A 22,233-nucleotide genomic window follows, 5' to 3' on the forward strand; every position below is an offset into this window, starting at 1 on the left:
CCTTCTTCAATCTCTCTTACCACCTCAAGCAACACCCTCCAAAAAATACTTTTTGCGGAGAGGAAGAAGAAACCTGATTACATTACTTTTTATTTTGCCTCTGGCACAGTACTTAAATTTTTCTCATCCATTAATGAACTGAGTCTCAAATGGTCTCTATAATCAATTCTCCTTATCCAACTCTCAAATTTCATTTTAATTATTGCAGTCTTGTTGAGAGCAGTAAAAACTGCCAGTTTTGTCGTGGAGTGGTGAATTAGGCCTCGAAGAATAGCCTTTAAATAGGCCTATTATGTATATTCACCATACCAGTAAAGAGAAAAATAAAGTTATTTTTTATGCATTTAATTTTTGTTATGACATCTTTTCCTGTTTCTTTATGGAGAAAAATACTATAGAACTCTTTATTACCTGAAACAAAGTGGAAGTGTCATGGGTTAGGCCAACTTTTCATCCCATGTCTAGGGTAGAAAATCCACATTGAGTTCACTTTAAAGCAATAGCGAGAGACTAACATTACATTGTCCTTTGGTTACAGTATGAACAGTTATATTTGTTCAGCACACTGGCACATCAGCATAAACATTTTCTTGTGTCCTACAGTTGGTTCTTTCTGTGGTGACTACAGAGTCTTCAACTCTACAATTGGCCAGCAAAGATTCTAATCACTCACCATACATACAATTCTCTAATCTTGAACTTTTAGAAAGAAAAATTCACACCCAATTTTTGTGAACAAAGAAACGGGGATTCTGCCGGTTCCCCTTCCTCAAACAGGGAAATCCTGTGTTTCCCAAATTTTCCACATCAAAGTGATACTCCAAAAAGAGGCACAGTAAGTCCTTAATGTCATGATAGGTTCTTGGAAACTGCAGTTTTGAGTCAAAAGATATATAAGGAAACCAATTTTACCTTAGGCTAGTTGATATAAGCAAGATTTAAGTTGCAAGGAATATTTCTGGTCACAAAAACATCACCAAACTAAATATCATCAAAGAAAGACCAAAACACTTCTAATATTAAACTGAAATAAATATGAGCTATACATACATTTAAGAAAGATTAATAGAAACAAGTAAGATCATTTTTAACCTAAGTTTTGGCAAGTCAGCGAGTGACAACAGCCATAGAAATAAATGTTTTTGCGCAGAAATTAGAAGAAATTCCTCTTACCACCATGCACTAGTGAAAACAATCGCAAGTAGGGCAAGCTCACAGAAGGCTTTTGTATAGCATTATTTATTATTATGCATCTATATGATAGTAACACACTTAATGAATCTTTACTTTACAATTATTCATTCATTCATTCATTTTCTGACACACCTTTTCCAGTTCAGGGTTGGGGTGGCCAGGGCCTAACCAGGCGGCTCAAGACCATTCCGTTACAGGGCACACACACACACCCACACTCGCTCAGACTAGGACCATTCAGACACACCAATTAATTTAATGGAAACATCTTTAGGATATGGGAAAAATCCAGAGTACCCATAAAGAAACCACGCAGACATGGGGAGAATGTGTAAATTTCACATAGACAGTGGCTGCAGCTGGGAATCAATTTTTTTCCTCATAAATATTAATGAAACAATGTTGAATGAAACAACATTATTCGAGGACCTACGGTACTATGTTTGTTCCTGTCTTTGAATATACTTTGACATGAGCCCACAAACCTCCAAAGCAGGTGTATTTCAGGTTGGGATACTTGGTCTGCAGAACTTTAAATTTCTACCTATAATATGCTTGTTCCATCAGTAATGATTTTTACTTATCCATCATTTGTTTCCTTGCTTCGGAATAGTCTCCAAGAATGGCTCTGCCTTACTGCACAAATTTTCTCAAACCTATCTTGTCATTTTTCCCCAAGTTGTCCTACTCTAAGACTCCATTATCAAGGAAAAGCATAAGTATAGTGATATAAGTGTTGGTATCAGATGGGCCTAAGTTCAAGTCCTTGCTTCTCCAATTAATCAGTGTGCAATCTGGAACAAGTTATTTAACTTCTCTGAGTTTTAGTTTTCTCATCTTAGAAAATAGTAATATTTACCATGCAGTATTGTCTTGAGGGTTCATTCATTCATTCAATCAACTAACATTTATTGAGCTGCTACTTTGTGCTAAAGTCTAGACAGTGGAACCACATTGGAGAAAACAAAGTCCTAATTTATACGGTTGACATTCTAGTAGTATTAAATGAGATAATGCGTGTTGCCTGGCATAACACAGGGATGCAATGAAATGACTCTTGTTTGTACTACTTCTGCAAACATTGTAAGACTTTCAAACTGGTTTCCCTATGTCTTGTCTCTCATGTTTTTAAGCCACTATTCATTTCCCAACAGTGTTATCATTCTAAAATATAGGTAGACTCTCATTTTCTTGTTTATACCTGCAAAGTCTCCTTGTTGCTGATTATATATGAAGCCCAAATTTCTCAAAGAAATAATTGATAAAATTTAGTAGTCACTTGAGTTTTGGAGCGAAGAAGGCAGGATCCACTGTAAAAGTCTTACTCTAAGATTTCCATCCTAGGAAAATGGGAAGATGGTATTATGACTTACTGAAAGAGGAAACCTAGGAAAAAGAACAGGTTTGGGAGAGGAAAATACAGCTAGTTCTGTTTTAGAATTGTTGAGATTGTGGCCTCTGAGGAATATCCATGTAGAAATACCTAGCAGGCTGTTGAAAATACAAAGCTGTAATACAGGAAAGATAGAAAGCTAGAGATAAGAGTTTAGGAATCAATGATAGAATGTTAGTAGTTTAACCTACTAGAATAATTGTACCAGATAGTTTAGCCATGATGCTCTAAATTTAAAATAAACATTCTCAGTCTAAGCTGCCAAATTTAATGCAATCTAGCACCTTTCCTGAGGAAGCAATTGATCAGTACTTCTGAAGATGATCAATATCTCCTTCAGACACCTCTTTTTCATCTATCCTACACAAAATCCTGAGCATCTTTGGTTTGTAGCAGCTCTTCCACTCTGTAAATACAGAGGCCACATCTATAAAAAGCAAAACCACATTTCATTCTTCAGACCTCATCTCTCTTAGGTCATTGAGTCCTGTGCTTCCTCAGTAATGTTATCTCTAGATTCCACTGTTTCTAAAGTAAAGATAGACTTATGTGGGTACTACAGAAGTAAATAACTAAACTCATAAATGTTAAAAACTCTCAGATCAAGGAGAAAATGTAATAGAAAATGCCATTATGTTCTTCATTCAAAACTCATATCCTCTCCTGGAAAAAGTATGCCTGTTGTTCATGACCAAATAAAACTTAACAAGCATTTAATTATATAAATAGACTTTGACGAGGCTAAACTGACAAGACCTACTTTCTTTAGGAAGGAATGGTGAAAAATGACAATTGTTGAACCCAAATTTTCTCTGTATTTAGGGCCATAAGTCTCACTGACAGTGAACTGTCCTGGCCCAATAATTAATGCACTGGGAATTCTCTAGGTAGACCATGATTTGGATATTTCATGGGCTGTTATGTCAAGGATCCATGTCAGACAGGAGGCATACACAATGCTCTACAGAAAAATTATTGTCACAAGCAAAATTGGTGGTGTTTTCTATGAACTTTAAAAGTAAGTAAACCTAGAAAAAATATATGACAGCATAATTGCCTTATATGTTTTAAGTGAAATGTGCCTTCCTTTTTATTTGCCAATAGAGTATATCTTTAAATAGAAATATTATGCTTTTAAAAATAGATTATGCACATTTCTTACTTTTGGAATACACAGTCTAATATTTGCCAACTTAACTTTTGTGAAGCTTTTAATTGCTATATTAAAAAGTAATTTACTTTTCTATTACAACTTTTTTTTTTTTTTTGGAGGCGGAGTCTCACTCTGTCGCCCAGGCTGGAGTGCAGTGGTGTGATCTCAGCTCACTGCAACCTCTGCCTCCCGGGTTCAAGCGATTCTCCTGCCTCAGCCTCCCAAGTAGCTGGGATTACAGGCACACACCACTATGCCCGGCTAATTTCTGTATTTTTACAGGGTTTCACCATGTTGGCCAGGATGGTCTCCATCTCCTGACCTTGTGATCAGCCCGCCTCAACCTCCCAAAGTGCTGGGATTACAGACATGAGCCACCACGCCCGGCCTCAATTACAAAATTTTGAATAGACATTATTTTTAAAAGACAAACATTTGTTGCCCATTCTGTTTTATTTATATATATATGTGTGTATATATATATATACACACATATATATATGTTTTTAATGTTCTCTCTCTCTCTCTTTAAAGGAATCCTCATCCCCGAAATTCCTGTGGAGTACAATCTCTTACTCAATGATGGAAGTGTAACACCTCTGGCCTTCTCCGTTGGTCATCATCAATCCACCCTTCTGGAAAATTTGACTCCATTCACACAGTATGAGATAAGGATACAAGCATGTCAAAATGGTGAAAGTCTTTCTGATACTTGGCCTAGGCTTTTATGAAAAAGTATTTCATTAAAAAATTTCATTAAAAAGGAATACATTCTCAGTCCAAATACAAAGACTAACGTTTCACTTCTTATTTGTAGTGGACTGTTTACCCAGAAAAATCACAATCTGGCATCGAGTAAAGCATTATGCATTTCTTCACATTAAATCATAAATATTTAAATATATTAAAATGGTGGTTTTGCAAAGTCTTGTTTTATAAGGCCCTTTGAAAGAAAAACACCTAGCTCACATAAAGGAGTCTTTGGTAATATAAAACAAAAATGAGTATTCCAAATATTTCATAGAAAACATATTTACCTTGGCCTTATTTAAATTTTATCCAGGAAGAGGAAGTGAGAAGTTACTTAAGAGTTGAATTACACCCAAATGAATCCTATATATTTTATAGTGCTTCCTTGAACCCTATTCATATATACAAACTATCACCTTGTGTTTCATGGCTTAGGCTGTGGTCAGTGAAATTTTCATGTATCTGTGTTGTGTTAAGGAAAAGCCTCCCCCATTTCCTTTATCACTCCAAATGGATAAGTAGCTAAATGTAAACTGTGATTTAGGAAGGGAGAACAGGGAATCAAGAGAGCTATACATCATTTTATTTATGTCTTTTAAATTAAGTATAAACATTAACAGATATTGATATGTTATATATGTGTATCTCATATATAACATATGATATATATGATCTCATCATATATGTTATATAACGTATAATACTCATTTGCTAAATAAAGAAAACATGTAACTTACCTTAGTATAAAAAACATTTTGCTTCACCTTAAAGAAATTTATCAGACTCAATGTGTAGTGGAAACTCCTGTATTGAATGTCCTTAGGAATTTCTGTTTCCAAATAGTGCTAGTTCTCATGGAGTTGGTTAGAATTATGAGTCTGCAATTTTGCTCTGCTGAACTCATCAGAAATGGCTAGTCAGTTTGTCCTTTTTTCTCTAAAAAATAGACCATGGCATTTTTGTTTGAGGGATATTGCTTTCTCTGATCTGTCTTCACCTGATAAACGTGAAAATAATTTTAAATTAATGTTTTCTTGACTCAAGTACAAAGTCAACATCTGCATCTCCGTGTCCCTGAAACCGTGCAATGGAGGTACAATATCCTTCAAATAAATTGTTTTATTCCTGTGTGTTTGAATAATGTTCATGAGTTTAAAATATTGGCAAAATAAAATATTAAAAGCATGCAAGATGTGTAGGTCACACATACACTTGTGAAATTCAAGTGCATTATCACTTTCTGGTTAGAATGACTATAATAAACTAGAGAAACTTGAGTTCAGACAAGTTTCCTTATTATTCCTTATTTCCAGACAATATGCCTTATTGTTTATGTCTATATAAATATGTGACTAATTAATGGGTTTTCCAAAAATAATTTTCTATTTAAATGTTCAAATCCCATAAAAATTTATTTAAAACACATGTACAAGTATATATGCAAAAGGACAGGTTAAAATAATTTTCATGATATCATTACCCTTCTGTATGAATATATAGTTCTTTTCCTTGCTTGAAAAATAATAAAGACCTCAATTTTTTTTTTTCAAGGAAGTTGTGGAGTTAGCAGTAGGATGTTTGTCAAAACACCTGAAGCAGCCCCAATGGATCTTAATTCTCCTGTTCTTAAGGCACTGGGGTCAGCTTGCATAGAGATTAAGTGGATGCCACCTGAAAAACCAAATGGAATCATCATCAACTACTTTATTTACAGGTAAGATTGGCTGTTACTATTATTTTTAGTTATTTAAGAATGCGTACTGCTCCAACACAGCAGAATCAAGTGCATTTTATATTTCCATAAGAGAATGAATGGGAATTCATGTTGTGTTTTTTTTTGTTTTGTTTTGTATGTTTGTTTGTTTGTTTGTAGCACCTACCAGTGAGGACTAAGACTAGTGCTCAAACTTTTACAAATTAACCAAGGAAAAAACCATAACTGCCATATAACATTTTTGATTGAGATCTGTTTGAAAACTGAGACCTTATAGCCCACATAGGCTTATATTTAGTAATGGGGCAGAACAGTCCTCTAAAGCAGGGGTTCCTAACCCCCAGGCCACAGAGTCCACGGCCTGTTAGGAACCGGGCCACACAGCAGGTGAGTGGCTGGTGAGCAAGCATTACCACCTGAGCTTCACCTCCTGTCAGATTAGTGGTGGCATTAGATTCTCACAGGAGTCCAAACCCTATTGTGAACTGCGCATGTGGGGGATCTAGGTTGTGCCTTCCTTATCAGAATCTAATGCCTGATGATCTGAGGTGGAATAATTTCATCTTGAAACCGTACACCCTAACTGCATTGCCCCAGTGTGTAGAAAAATTGTCTTCCACAAAACCAGTCCCTGGTGCCAAAAAGTTTGGGGACCACTGCTTAAGCAGCTCGCTGACCAAGAAAACATAGTCTTTCCAGAGAGGAAACCAGATACAAGACAAGAATTCTAATATTTCTCATTAATTATTATGTAGAGATTAAAAAGTTTTTTCTCCTCCTCCAAAGATGGTGCTTTTCATAAGCAGAAAAAGGGGCTCTCCTCTCCAGTTTTCCTTCTGTTTTAATGAGCCTCCACTCCACTGGTTAGATGGTGTTATAGCAACTTGTTCCATCATGTGCAGAATTTATTAAGTGTACCTACCTAAAATAAAGAAAAGAGGCAATAGGGAAGAGAGGAAGAGAAAGATTGAGGAAAAAGAGAGACAAAGAGAGATTGAGAGAGAGAGAGAGAAAATAGTGGAAGAGAGAGATAGACTATGAACATTTTGGTTTGAAGGATATTTTGCTCTCTGATCCAGTCTTCACCAGATCAGCATGAACGTTGCTTTAAATTAATGTATTCTTTAAATAAATAATGAATGAGGAGGAGAAGGAGCAGGCAAAGGAAGAGAATGAGGGAGAGATGGAGGGAGGGAGAGAAGAAGAGAAAAAATAGAGAAAGTGAGGGGAGGTGAGTAGAAAGTACAATGCAAAGAGCCAAGGGGGAAAATAACCTGTCAACTGATGGCTTGCTACTTAAGACAGAAAATACAATCATTGGTAGACATACAGGACTTGCAGATTGAAAAACCCAATCCCATTCTGAAAGCAATGTATTTCCTTTAGTGTACAAAGCAGAACACCCTTCTTCTCAGATCCTCATACCTCGCACCTCTTCAACATCCTTTGTTAGTGTCTCTAGCAGCCTCAGGCCTTCCCTTATTTGGTCCTATGCCCTGGAAACTTAGTGAAACTTACTTAGGCTCCTCTTATAACTTTAGATATTGAAATCCTTTGATTCACATCAGTCTTCAGTGATGAGCTAAGGGCTTATAGAAAAAAATTACGAAAGGAGAAAGTATTATTGCATTTCTGGTTATGTAAATGACATTACCAAAAATGAACAAGCCAAATTTCTTCTCAGCAAACATTAATTTGAAGAATAATATTTCTGATTCAAAAACACATGAACACGTAAAAATGGTTAATGTGAATTTACATTTTACGCTAAGCACATTAGTGCAGGCTCTAAAATGTCCACCCTCTTGAAATAGTTTTCTTTCATCCACTTAATGCTAATTGCATGAGAAAAGCACATCAAATTCCTATTCAGAATAAAGGGAAATAGAGTATCTGTTATAGACCAGGACGTGGCTTCACTCTGTTGGTTTTGTAAATAAAGCTCGTGATTACAGTGCCTATTCCATGGCAGCTATAGAGAGGGAAAACAGGAAATATAATGCAGAAAGCCCGCTTCAATGAAAAATACTGTAAATTGAATTTGACAGCATTTGATGGCATCTGATTATTCTAGTCACAGCCAAACAATGATATAAAGAGTAATATGAAACAGAATGTGTTACTGCCTAGCAGACTCAAAAGCAATAAACCTTCCTCCAATGTGACACAATCACTTCACAATCATAATTGTAGCCTGTTTGATACCTCTGAGTACAGCAGAAGGGCACTGACTGACATAGATACATTTTGTTTTTTATTTAAAGTGAAATGAAAATGGGGCACTGGGGCTCCAGATACAATCGTTATATTCACCTACATAGGCATGAATCACTTGGCAGTTATTTCAACTGAAGTTTAAATGTGCTTAGACAACAACAATATCAAATTTTTCTTAGATAGCTGCAAAAAAAAATCAGAAATTTGTAAGGACAGAAATAGAATGGAGACACATAGTTCTTTTTCATTCTGAGACTACATAGAGCCCTTTATATAGTTATAGCCACCAGCCTGCAGTATTTCTGAGGAGGTTATGGCATGTAATTTCAGCTTCATCATTGGCCTTCTCTTTCTTCTATTGGCACCAAAGGAAGTACATTTAGCTCAAACCAAAGATAGGGTTTGGCCTATGCAGATATTTTTATTAACTTGCAGGAAGCCCACTTGTAAATCTCATTTGAAAATGTTTGCCACTCTCTTCTCACCAAGCCCCTGAATCATTTTCTTTTCTGTAACTGTCCTTTATTTTTTAAATATTTCCTCTAGATATTATCCTATTAAAAAATATCTGACCTAATAAAGACAGATGTTTATGACTTCAAAAACAAAGCAAAATAACCTAAATATTATCCTATTAAAAAGTGTCTGCCCTATTAAAGATAGAAGAATGTTTATAATTTCAAAAACGAAACAAAATAACCTAGTAAGAACAAACTATTAATATGATTCCCTCTGCTTAGTTTATCTGTTTAAGCTATTTTGTTGACTATATGTAAGTCACAAAAAAAGATTTGCTACAAAAAGTTTTGTAAAGAATAGAGACCAACATTTAAGTTAGTGTTTTGCAACCTGTTTATTGACTGAGTATAGACAAGACTGTCTTGGACATCTGCTTCCTCCTCTCAGTGAGTTTGGCTGGTATGATAATGATTCTTCAGTATTCCCCCTTTATTTTATATCTGCAACCTTGCAAATGGCAAAAATCTCACCACTTACGTCTACAAAATCCATCAAACACATTAAATTGAGACTTTACAAAACATGTAATAAAATAATCTCCTCCCACTAGGTGCTTTAATTTTAATAGAAACCAAATTTCATGGAGTTTATTATTCTCATGAGCTTTCTCTTTAAATAAATAAAAAGATTTGATCAATGTGCACTGAGAGGCAAAACTATATACAAACACCCTGTAAACACTGTAAAAATAGAAACAAATGATGGCACTTCCTTCTGAGTATTTAGCAAGATTTAAAGGATAAAATCTGAAATAGTTTTGAAGACTGTATGATATGAAAGGGTTTTCAAAGCAGATAAGTGAAAACATTTTATAAAATGGATAATTAAGCTGATTGAATTAACTAAGAAAAGACGAGCATTGAATCAAAGGCAAAGGAATTTTGATGTAATTCAATTTGTATTGGGTGGAAAGATGGATATAGATATGAATATTTATATAGATAGATACAGACAGAAGACAGACAGACAGACATCCATCTACCTATCCATACATGTACATATCTACTGAGAGAGACACAAAGATCTATGAGACCTAAGCCCTTTTACCAATGATCTTCACTACAGTGGGAGATATAAGACAGGCTAAATAAACAAAGAAAAGAGTAAAATATATAGTGGAAAAACAGAAATATTTACCAGAAAATTTAGAGAATAATTCTGTGTCTAGAATATTCATGGAACACTTCATCAAGTTGATGTCATTGAGACTAGGCCTTATAAAATAAAGATAATGACTATTTAAATTGTAAGAGAAATATATTTGTTAGAAAAAATGTTTTAACAGTACAGAAGATTACTAAGGTTATTATTCATTCTTATGATTTACTCATGGCATATGTAATTTTCACTAATAGAAGTAACACTATTAATTTTAATATATTAACATTAATGTTTTCTATTTGTATTTTCTTCTTCATGAAAGAATTATATTGCCCATATTGTTCTGCAATTTTCTTTGGGCATTTTATATATATGCCCACACACATATACACACCTAATTTCTTTTAATGACTCATCAATATTCTGTTATATGGATGTGTATCATATATTATTTAGCCAGTACCCTGATGATGGCAAGATAGGTGATTTTCAAGTTTTCGTTACCACAGCAATTCTCTAATAAATATTCTTACAGTAAGTATACAGAGAATTATTCTTAGTACTAGAAGTACTGGGTCAATTAAAATTGTTGAGGATTTGTCTTTACTAGACCATATGCATTTAAAATTGTTGAGGATTCCTAAGTTGTCTTCCAAATATCATATGTAAGAATTTCTCATTCTGAAATCTTTTAATACAGGGTCAGTCTTCCAAATCTGTCAGCTCAATATTTTCATTTGCACATTTTTGTTGTTTTAATTCAAGTTTTGATGATTATAAGTAAGATTGTTCATTTACTTAAAATATTTATCTTCTATTTGGGAGGGGTATGTATAATATATTATAAATTCTTAGACTATTTTTCTACTGGATTATTTCTTATTGTCTATATTCTTTCCACATTAAAGAAAATCTCCCTTTCATGATCATATTAAAAATAACACATTAATTATTTCTTCCAGCACTTTCATGGCTCTACTCCTTATTTCTAAATATAGAATTAATATTGTTATAGGAAATTAGATAAGAATTCATTTTCTTAAAAAATGCTAACTAGTTTATCAACATTATTTCATAATCCACTGGTTTGAAATGTCACTCATACAAAATTCCTATGTGCATCGGGTTCATTTTAGGACTTTGTATTCTGTTTCACTTGTGGTAAATAGGGATTTTAACAAGTACAGCCTGATGGTGAAGACATGATAAGTGAATAAAATCAATAGAATAAGCAAAATTTCCAACACATAAGCATAGGATTCAAGGAATGGTGAGGTTTATCTGGAGTCATTGCTATTATTAGGGGACATTTAGAAGATCAGCTTAATGATAGATTTTCAATCTAAGGAGTTTAGGCTTTATATTCAGAGGCAATGTGAGCTGCTGAAGGTTTAGGGGGTAAATAGAGAAGCAATGTAATAAAGTGGAAAGAGTGTGGCATTTGTAATCAGAAGATATGGCTTCCAGGGCCTGGCTCTAACACTTACTAGTTAAATGACCTTAGGCAAGTCACTGTGTTCCCTAATTTTCCATTTTTACATGAAGTGAAGATAGTAAATATAAAAGATAATTAACCTCTTGGAATTCTGTAAGAATTAAATAATATGTGTGGAATTACTGTTAAATGTGAAGCATGATAAAAATAGAAAGTTATCCTAGATATGTTGTCCAAAGCCATGTTTTAGAAAGACAAATCTATCTGGCAGTTGTAGATGTACATTTAAAGTCAATGAAAGAGGTTCATGGTTATAAAAGTAGCAGCTTGCATAACAGTATGCCCGGTAGGATCCTGTTTTCCTTTAAATATATAGTATATTTTTACATATGTATGTATATAAAAAAATGTCTGGAATGGTAAACACCAAAATAGTGCTGGCAGTGCTTATCTCCAAATATTAGGCTATCAGTGATTCTTTTAAATACTTCTGCTTTTGTTCATCTGTCTTTTCTTATTAATTTTTATAGTCAATATATCATATGGTCTAGTAAAGACAAAATAATAAATTTGTGAGCCCAGATGCAAATCTATCATCACTGTCTCCGATTTTCCTATTTCCTTCTTTGTGTGAACATCACCATGACTTTCTGTAATAATCAAAGTCTGATCAAGAAAGAGGAACCACACTACTTACTTTAACAGAAGGAATTTAATATAAATAATTAGTAAGTAGTTATAAATTTGTTAACTAGGTAACTAAAAGCATAAAAAGAGAACTCTAAGATATCATGGAGGTGGCAAGTACAGGAAACAGCTAGCACCTTTAGAACTGAGGGAACAAAGGGGAGTTGTTAGAATTATTAAAATGTAAATGCATAGAGGAGGGTGCCTGTGAAGCTGGGACTCAGATAGTTGAAGAGGGGTACCTGCCACTGGTGCAGTTGTATGGAGGAGGAAACATGAAATTAAGTTGGTTTTCCAAATGTCAGAAAAATTGCATGCTGCAATCACTTGCTCCCAAGGTATTTCTTTATTGCAACACAAGAACAGCCTAATACAGAAAATTGGCACCAGGAGTAGCGTGTTGCTGTAAAGATACCTGGAAATGTGGAATTGACTTTGGAGATGGGTAACGGGCAGAGGTTGAAAGAGTTGGGAGGACTCAGAAGAAGACAGGAAGGTGAGGGAAAATTTGGAACTTCTTAGAGACTGGTTAAATGGTTCTCACCAAAATGCTGATAGAAATATGGACAATGAAGACCAGACTAATGAAGTTGGAGATGCAAATAATTGAGAACTAGAGTAAAGGTCACCCTTGTTATGCCCTAGCAAAGAACTAGGTTCCATTACATCCATGCCCCAGGGATTTGTGAAAGTGAGAACTTCAGAGTAAAAACCTAGGGTACTGGTGAAAGAAATTTCAAAGCAACAAAGCAGCATTCAAGACTTTGCCTGGCTGTTTCTAACAGCCTACAATCAGATATGGGAGCAAAGGAATGACTCAAAGTTGGAACTTTTATGTAAAAGGGAAGCAGAGAGCAAAAGTTCAGAAAATTTGCAGCCTGGCCCTGTGGTAGAGAAAGAATTCAAGCAGACTGTGGAGTGACCACTTTCAAGAGAGACTAGCATCACTGTAAGGTAGCCAAGTGTTAATATACAAGATAATAGGGAAAAGGCCTAGAAGGCATTTCAGAGATCTTACAGGCAGCCCCTCTCAACACAGGCCCAGAGGCCTAGGAGGAAAGAATGGTTTTGAGGGCCAGGCCCAGAGCCCTGCTGCCCTGTGCAGGCTTGCGAACTGTTCCCCACATCCTGACTACTCTTGCTGCAGCTGCAGCTCGAAGGGCCTCAGATACATCACAGGTAGGTGCTTCAGGGGGCATACACCAAACCCTTGGTAGCTACTATGTAGTGTTAAGTTGGCAGATGCACAGAATGCAAGCATGAAGGAGGCTTGGCAGCTTCCCCCTAGATTTCAGAGGATGTATGAGAAAGCCTGGGTGCCCAGGCAGAAAGCTGCCACAGGGGTGAAGCCCTTACAGAGAAACTCTACTAGGGCAGTGCAGAAGGCAAGTGTGGTGTTGGAGCCACCATACAGAGTCTCCATCAGGGCACTGTCTGATGGAGCTGTGGGAAGGGGGCCACTTCTCTCTAGGTCCCAGAAACCATGGACAGCTTGTATCCTGAAAAAAGCCATAGGGATTCAACTCCAATATATGAGAGCAGCCACAGGGTCTGCACTCTGCAAAACCACAGGGTTGAAGCTACCCAAAGCCTTAGGAGTCAGTGCTTGCAGCAGTGTGCCCTGGAGTGGGACATGGAGTTAATGGAGACTATTTTGGAGCTTTAAGGTTTAATATCTGTCCTACCAGGTCTCAGACTTGTGTGGACCCTATAGGCCCTTTCTTTTAGCCAATTTCTCCCTTTTGCAATGAGAATGTTTACCCAATACCTATATCCACATTGTATCTTGGAAGTAAATAACTTGTTTTGATTTTACAGGCTTATAGGTGAGAGGAGATGAGTCTCCAGATGAGATTTTAGACTTGGTACTTGAGACTTGGGGCTTTTGAGTTAATGCTGTAATCAGTTAAAACTTTGGGGAACTATTGGGAGGACATGATTTCATTTTGAAATGTGAGAAAGAGATGAGATTTGGGAGGCCAGTGGTGGAATAATATAGTTTGTATGTTTGTCCTCTCTAAATCTCATGCTAAAAACAGATTCCCAAAGTTGCAGATGGGGCCTAGTGGGAGGTGATTGCATAATGGGGTCAGATCCCTTATGAATGGTGTAGCACCATGCCCTTAGTGATAAGTGTGTTCTTGCTCAGTTTGTTCATGATGGGAGATCTGGTTGTTTAAATGTCTAGGACTCCACCCGCCCCCCGCCCCCCGCCACCTCTCTCTCTTGCTCCTGCTCTCTGCAAGTGATGCACTTGCTCTTTCTTCACCTTCCATCATAATTGTAAGCTTCCTGAGTCTCTCATAAGCAGATGCCAGCATCATGCTTTCTGTACGCCCTGCAGGACTGTGAGCCAGTTAAATCCCTATTCTGTATAAATTAGCTTACCTCAAGTATTTTTGTAGCAATGCAAAAGGAGCCTAATACAAATTAGAAAAAAGAGGTAGCACATAGAAGGATATGATAACTCTTATTTGAGAGAAAAGCAAGGAAAAGACTTTCTGGAAAAAGTGATATGGGGCTAGAATTTTAAAAGACGAGTTGTAGTTAGTCTATAGAAAAAAGGAGAGGCCAGGTGTGGTGGCTCACACCTGTAATCCCAGCACTTTGGGAGGCTGAAGAGGGTAGATCACAAGGTCAGGAGATCGAGACCATCCTGGCTAACACAGTGAAACCCTGTCTCTATTAAAAATACAAAAAATTAGCCGGGCATGGTGGCAGGCACCTGTAGTCCCAGCCACTTGGGAGGCTGAGGCAGGAGAATGACATGAACCTGGGAGGCGGAGCTTGCAGTGAGCCGAGATTGCCCCACTGCACACTCCAGCCCAGGCAACAGAGCAAAAAAAAAAAAAAAAAAAAAAAGAGAGAGAGAATAAGAAAGAGGATTGGGAGGGATATTGCCAGAGAATTAGCAGATACCAAAGCCATGGAACCGTGAAATATAATGGAATATAAGAAACTATAGTCAAGCATTTGATGATGACTAGAATATAAAATGGGACTAGAAATTTCAGAAAGGTGAGTCCTTTTGAGAATCAGCAGATTAAGGATAAGCATAGGCCATTTTACATGGTAAATCTCTAAAGAATTTTTAAAAGGACTGTCTTAAAATTTTTGAAAGGTTTGTGATGTCTCTTCCCTCAACAGCCGAGTCTCTACTCACACCAAAAACTTGATGATTCAACCTGCACAAATTATTTTGTAAATCACCTGTGTTTCCATTTGTCCTCTCAGCAATCTAGTTCAGGGTCTGCATTTATTCTTAAGTAAACTGTTGAGATGACCTCCTTGTTCAATGCCAGATGCACATCATCTCCATGATAACTTCATTCAGATCATGCATTACATTTTACCCAATCATTTTTATGTTTTAATTTTTATAAGAATTTTCAGAGGTTTGTTATACACTATGAGGTTATTAACTCCACTTTACAAAATGAAATAGAAACTAGAGGACACAGACAGGCAAGTTCACCCAAGGTCATTGAACTAAGTGGCAGAGCCAGGACCTCCAACCTATCTCCTCTGACTACAGATGTTTCTGATTATCTATTTAAACTCAGAATATTTGTAATATTCTTCATGGAATGGGGCTGGTAGTTTCATAACCTCAAAATTGTTATGGTGCATTGGGTTCTAGGATTTTGTTTTAATTGCTTTTGAAAATAAGCAGTGACAATTGCTGGAGGGGAGAGAAGGAGTAAGGAGCTCCTAAAAACATTGTACATTGAGACCACAGAAGTGTGACTGCCTTTAAAAATATATGGTTCCTAGTTTTTATACTTATTTTTGTTTTCCTCTTAGTGTTAGGCAACATTAAATTAACTCTAGTTGGAAAAATACATTCCTGAAGTATCTCCCAAATGAGCTTGAGCAAAGAATAACCATTTGGCTATTCAGAGAGAACTGAAAATGTGATTTCTCTAAACACAGGCTACTCAGGAGGAAACACTTCCAGTTAAATGAACAGGTGATGCTTAAATCTTAAATAATTAGGAATAATTGTGGTCTACTCAACCACTTCTGCTCAAACTGTATTCAGACATAAAGAGAGACTCTGTTTTTTAGCAGTGCAGATGGGACATTTACTTCTCCATGATATTAATTTTTCAAGGATTCAATAGTGATAAGAAATACTTAACCAGGCTGCACCTTTTAATTCTTTTGGTGAATAAACTTGAGGCCAACATAATACTCAATCTTTTAAATAGTATATGTATTTAAAACCCCACTTTTAGGCAAATTTTGTTAAGAATGTCGGCTTTATAGAAACCATGACTACATCTCAATTTGGGAATTCATGAGAGTTTAATAAAAACTAATTGAATTGTCATGGAAAGGCTGAAGCTAGACAAAATAGAAAATGTTACTTCCCCATAGACCATCATAGGTTTGTTTGCTGTATTGTGTTCCTAGCAAACAACTTTTTAAAAATCACTGAGAAGAGTCCTTGGCTATGAGCCCTGTGGTTCTCATTAGAATGGATCTCTCCCAATGACACACACCTGGTACCTGATATCTGCAGCAAGTACAAAGGCCAAACCCTGCAAACCTTCACTGAGTGCAGAATCTGGTTCACGCATGGCAGTGAGCAATAATGAGGTGGGCTGCCGAACCATAATTGCAGGTCACTGAGAGGTGTCTATGAAGCCTCTATAGCTTCCAGCATGAAGCTTGTCATTGCTCATACTTAGGTCATCGTGATTTATCAACTTAAGGATCATCAGATTCCCAAAGCCAAAGATTTTACATATTCTGCCTTTTTGTGAAAGGTAACTGTCATTCACTTTGTCTTAATAACCCTTTACATTTTGATGGAGCTGGTTAATCTGATATGGCAGCATGTGAATTTTTCAGCATCTGAAGAGTGTGTTAATTAAATACTTCTAACAGCCTGGAAAATATTAATGTATTCATCACTCTCTTCTCAACTAGAGAGAAAGCTGAAAGAGGAGGGTCAATGTCTTGGTTACATTCTCTCCCAACCTAGAATACTGCCCTGATAGGAAATAAGAGCTGATGGAGAAGAGGCAAAGATGCAGGGAAGTAATGGGATTACATAACTTTTAGCCTTTCACTTGAAAAACATTATTGAACACTTACTGGGCTCAGATGCTGGGAATATAGAGATATGCCAACCACAGTTCCTCCAGAACTTTGCTTTCCATCAAACCTGCATCATGTTTTTACATCTGGATGAGAAAAAAACTGTTCCAAATGAAGTATCAGATATATAGGGCCATCTCAACAACTGACCATTCCATTTCTCTTACTTCTATATTTAATGTTATATATATTTAGTACCAAAAGAGTATGCATGTGGCCCTAGTTTTCTATCAGCAAAATCTAAAGATGAGCCTAAACAATCCCATCCTCAGACAGTTGAAAGAATTTTGGGGTCATACTCTGCGTTTTACCAGGTTTTGGAGGAGACATCTAAAAGGAATTTGACTTTTGTCCTTTAAAAATCTCTAAAGCAAGCCAGACATGGTGGCTCATGCCTGTAATCCCAGCACTTTGGAAGGCCAAGGCCAGAGGCTTGCTTGGGGAAGACCAGCCTGGGCAACATGGCAAGACCTCATCTCTACAAAAAAATTTTAAAAGTTAGCCAGGCCAAGTAGCACACATCTGTAGTCCTAGCTACTCAGGAGACTGAGGCAGGAGGATTTCTTGAGCCCAGGAGTTTGAGGCTGCAGTTAGCCATGATTGCATCCAGCCTGAGTGACAGAGTGAGACCCAGTCTCAAAATAAATAAATAAATAAAACAAAAAAAACTCTAAAACAAATTCCTATTATATTATTTATCATGTTATTTTCATTAATCTGCACATAGCTCCATCTCCTCTACTCAGCTACCTATTCCTTTAGGTAAGGGGTGTGTTCATCTTTTTACCCTTGTTTCTAATACAATGACAGGCATATAAAAGTGCTTAATAAAGTTGTTGATGTATAAGAACAATAAGTGTAGAAAAAACAGTGGTCTTGATGTATAAGAAAAGATTGTCCATACTTTGAGAGGTTATGGTTTAAATTATAGAAGAGAAAATTCAAATGAAGAGAAATTAAGTGGCATCTAAGAAGTGAATTTAAAATACTTTGTAAACATCCTGGGAACAAATGCAAAAGAGCATTGCGCTGCATGAGAGAAAATAGGAACTGTGGACTTCCCTTCATAGTCCTTCATCATCCAGTATGCAAACCTGGGCTTTTTCACACAGTAATTTTATGGTCCTAAGAGCAGCAAAAGGATCATCCTCAATGTGCAAACACTTTTGAAGTCTCTGCAATCATCATATTTGCTACTGTCCCATGAGCCAAAAAAGTTGTATAGCCAAGCTCAGAGTGAGTTTACAAGCATACTCACAAAAGGCCTGGATACAGGGAGACAAACACATTGGGACCCTAGCTGCAATCCATTTATCATAGAAGGGTAAGGATTCCCAATAATAGCTTCTACTAATTCCATATCCTGTGGTTCCAGTTGTACAAAAAATAAAACCCCGATATAACTGCATGCATACATGCACACATACACAGACACATACACACAGATCTAGAAAATATATAAACATGCATTAATAATGCTTAATATATGCTTCTGTATTTTTAAAAGATTTTAAATATGTTTGTTTTCTTGTATTGCGTGTGTATCTTGTTATTCAGCAAAAACATCTGGAAGATAATAAAATGTGATTTTGGATGAGGTTTCACCTTTTGTGCTTTTTATATTTCTTCTGTGTTTTCCATGTTTTCTACAAAGCATATGCACTATTTTATAATCAGTCAAATACGTGTGTGTGTGTGTGTGTGTGTGTGTGTGTGTGTGTGTGTGTGTCAACTACACTTTAAAAATGATATGGAGTTAGGCCACTGGAGTACTTCTCCATCTGGTTTTTCTTTACTATGACACCAGGAAGAAACAGCTGAAAAGTTAAGTTGATAACAAATTCTAAAAAAATTTTTTTTACTCCATCTACAAACTTTGTTTTGAAGTGTGCAGCTGTCACTGGTTGCCTGCTTGGTTTCCTTTCAGACGCCCTGCTGGCATTGAAGAGGAGTCTGTTTTATTTGTCTGGTCAGAAGGAGCCCTTGAATTTATGGATGAAGGAGACACCCTGAGGCCTTTCACACTCTACGAATATCGGGTCAGAGCCTGTAACTCCAAGGGTTCAGTGGAGAGTCCGTGGTCATTAACACAAACTCTGGAAGCTCCACCTCAAGATTTTCCAGCTCCTTGGGCTCAAGCCACGAGTGCTCATTCAGTTCTGTTGAATTGGACAAAGCCAGAATCTCCCAATGGCATTATCTCCCATTACCGTGTGGTCTACCAGGAGAGACCCGACGATCCTACATTTAACAGCCCTACCGTGCATGCTTTCACAGTGAAGGTAAGACCCTTTAAAAAAGTAACAGACATGCAGATTATCTGGTGAATATGTTGAAATTAATTTTCTTGTCCAACTTCTCATTTTTCTTCACTTAGGGCTTAAATATATGAAAATCTTTCACTTGTGAAAAGTTGCAATGTAGTCACGGGGATAAGATACTGAACTGAGTATGAGGAGTATTGGAGACCAGTTTGTAGACCACGACTAATTTTGATTACCTCAAAACCAATAAATAAATTTTATTTATTCATAAAATTGCCTGATTTCCATTTTCCATATTTACTAAGTGGGAATATTTTTTTTTTGAGACAGGCTCTCATTCTGTCACCCAGACTGGAGTGGAGTGGTGTGGTCTCAGCTCACCACAGCCTCTGCCTCCTAGGTTTAAGCAATTCTCCTGCCTCAGCCTCCTGAGTAGCTGGGATTACAGGTGCCCACCACTGCCCAACTAATTTTTGTATTTTTAATAGAGAGGGGGTTTCACCATGTTGGCCAGGCTAGTCTCGAACTCCTGACCTCAAGTGATCTGCCTGCCTCAGCCTCCCAAAGTTCTGGGATTACAGGCGTAAGCCACTGCACCTGGCCTAAATGGAAATAATTTAGTCTTGATTTCCATTTTCCATGTCTACTAAATGGGAATAATGTAATGCTTTCCTCCATACCTCATAGAGATGAGGTTCAGATGAAATTAGACAGAATATTTAATTTTCTACTTCCCCAACAAGCTAGTATAATATATAGCTATATATATATGTATATGTATATATGTATGTGTATACATGTTTGTGTATATATGTATTTGTATATATGTGTGTATGTGTGTGTGTGTATATATGTATTTATGTATATATTTAAATATACACACACACACATACACAAAGTTGCATACACTATGGCTTACTGGTGATTTTTTTCAGGGATGGCTTCCTCTGGCCCATAGAACGACTTAATTCAGTTCACCTGAGCACTTAGTAGCTCCTGAGTGCTTTCTTTATGTCCAGCATAACCTCATGGTCTATGGAATATACAGAAACAGGATGGTCCTTGTCACAGGGAGTGTTCTGTTTTATAATATTGCAGAGATGAGAATTGCACATAAGGGGAAAAGAATGAGAAGCAATTGAGTACAGCCTATAATGTCCACTACACTGAGACTTAGATCCCGAACTCCACTATCTACTAGCTTTAAACCACAGTACAAGAGAGAGTAACATCATATACCAAGCGTTAGGCAAGAAATGCTCTGGGAGATCAACTCTCAAACTGAAGATGCTTCATGGATAAGATTAAATTTTGTGGTCTTGGGAGTGAAATACAAATATGTGCCAAGACCTTATTAAATATGGAAAACCCTCAATAAGAACAAATAAACAGACAAACTAAAGCATTTTTAAAAAAAACAAAAAACTATGTTCCTATGCTTTAAATCCTGGAAGGCCAATTTACATGAAGGTTATCTTATGGAGGATAACATTTATCAAAATATTTAAATTACAGTGAGCAAATATATTTTCATAAAACTCCAGAAGAGCCCTTTTAAATTAACAGTTTAAAGTACAATGTTTTCCCACTGTCCTCATGTTTAATTTTCTCATATGACTAAAAAATAAGCAATATGTAAATGAAAGGATAATTGTTTTATCTTCATTTTTATCTGTTTCAGAATTTGTACTATATTTTTATTAGATAGTAAATTATGTACTAGAGTCTTTTATATTACATCTTCTACTTCCTATATGATAAGCATTAGAAGCAGTGTTCTTAAGTGTAAAAGATATTTTTTAGTGGATATGTGATCCAGGAGGAAGTTCGTTACTTCCCACCATATCCTTCAAACTCATGTTCTAAACTTTCACCCTTAAAGTAAAACGTTTATGAGTATACTGAAACACCCTTGTTAATAGCTTTCTGAATGAGGCACCTTAATTTAAATATGCTTTTATTGAAGGCATCAGGATTGCAATGATTAAACCTCTGATCTTTTAAAATACAACTTTCAGGGGTATGAGCCTAATAATCATTTGGTCTCCCGAAACAGTTCTATTGGAATTCCCTTGTGGAATAACCCTGTAAGTCATCCCTTCATAACCAGCTTCATTTTAAAACACAAGATTTAAAGTATATGATGAATCCATGAACTCTGTTCTTTATTTAATCTTCTAGGCTCTATTTTTATCACACTAAAAAGCTTCTGAAAAAGAGGCAAGTGTATGGCCCCAAGCTTTAAGCGGCACAGGGCTCTTTGCACATGGGCCCTCCCTGATGTGGCTTTCATTTTGACAGTCCAGTACTGGTGTGCTTTTCTATTTTTCCAAAGATTTTTTTTCTTGCAATATCGAATAGAATAGCCAGAATAATTTTTAAAACAATACTTCTGTGTCCTATTTTTGAATGTGTATGTGTGTATTCAAAGTGGCCTCCCAAAACCTAAATCTTTGGCTCCTAGAATTTCAAGAGAAGGCCTCATTAGATACACCAAGAAAGGTCCCACCTGATCTTTTCAAGCAAACAAGGACATCTTCCACAAAGCAATCTAGGCAAGTGTTCAGACCTTCTGGCCACTGGACCACGTTTTCAGGGCATCAGGGCCACTATGACTCTTTATGATCTGACACCTTTGAAGGAAGTCATCAGGAAAATGAACTAGTGTTTTTGTGTTTCACTTATTCCCACAGTCCCTGT

At 36.4% G+C, this 22,233-nt stretch overlaps 1 protein-coding gene across 1 annotated transcript in view; it reads left to right on the top strand.

Moving 5' to 3' along the window:
• USH2A (usherin) overlaps positions 1-22,233 on the top strand; it is a 798,713-nt gene that overhangs the window by 673,777 nt on the left and 102,703 nt on the right. Inside the window, exons 58-60 of the mRNA XM_016938662.4 lie at positions 4,275-4,433; positions 6,042-6,204; positions 19,197-19,551. Coding sequence (XP_016794151.3) covers positions 4,275-4,433; positions 6,042-6,204; positions 19,197-19,551 — 677 coding nt within the window. The remainder of the gene's footprint in view (positions 1-4,274; positions 4,434-6,041; positions 6,205-19,196; positions 19,552-22,233) is intronic.

Source organism: Pan troglodytes, chromosome 1, assembly GCF_028858775.2.
Source record: "Pan troglodytes isolate AG18354 chromosome 1, NHGRI_mPanTro3-v2.0_pri, whole genome shotgun sequence".
Taxonomy (NCBI): domain Eukaryota; kingdom Metazoa; phylum Chordata; class Mammalia; order Primates; family Hominidae; genus Pan; species Pan troglodytes.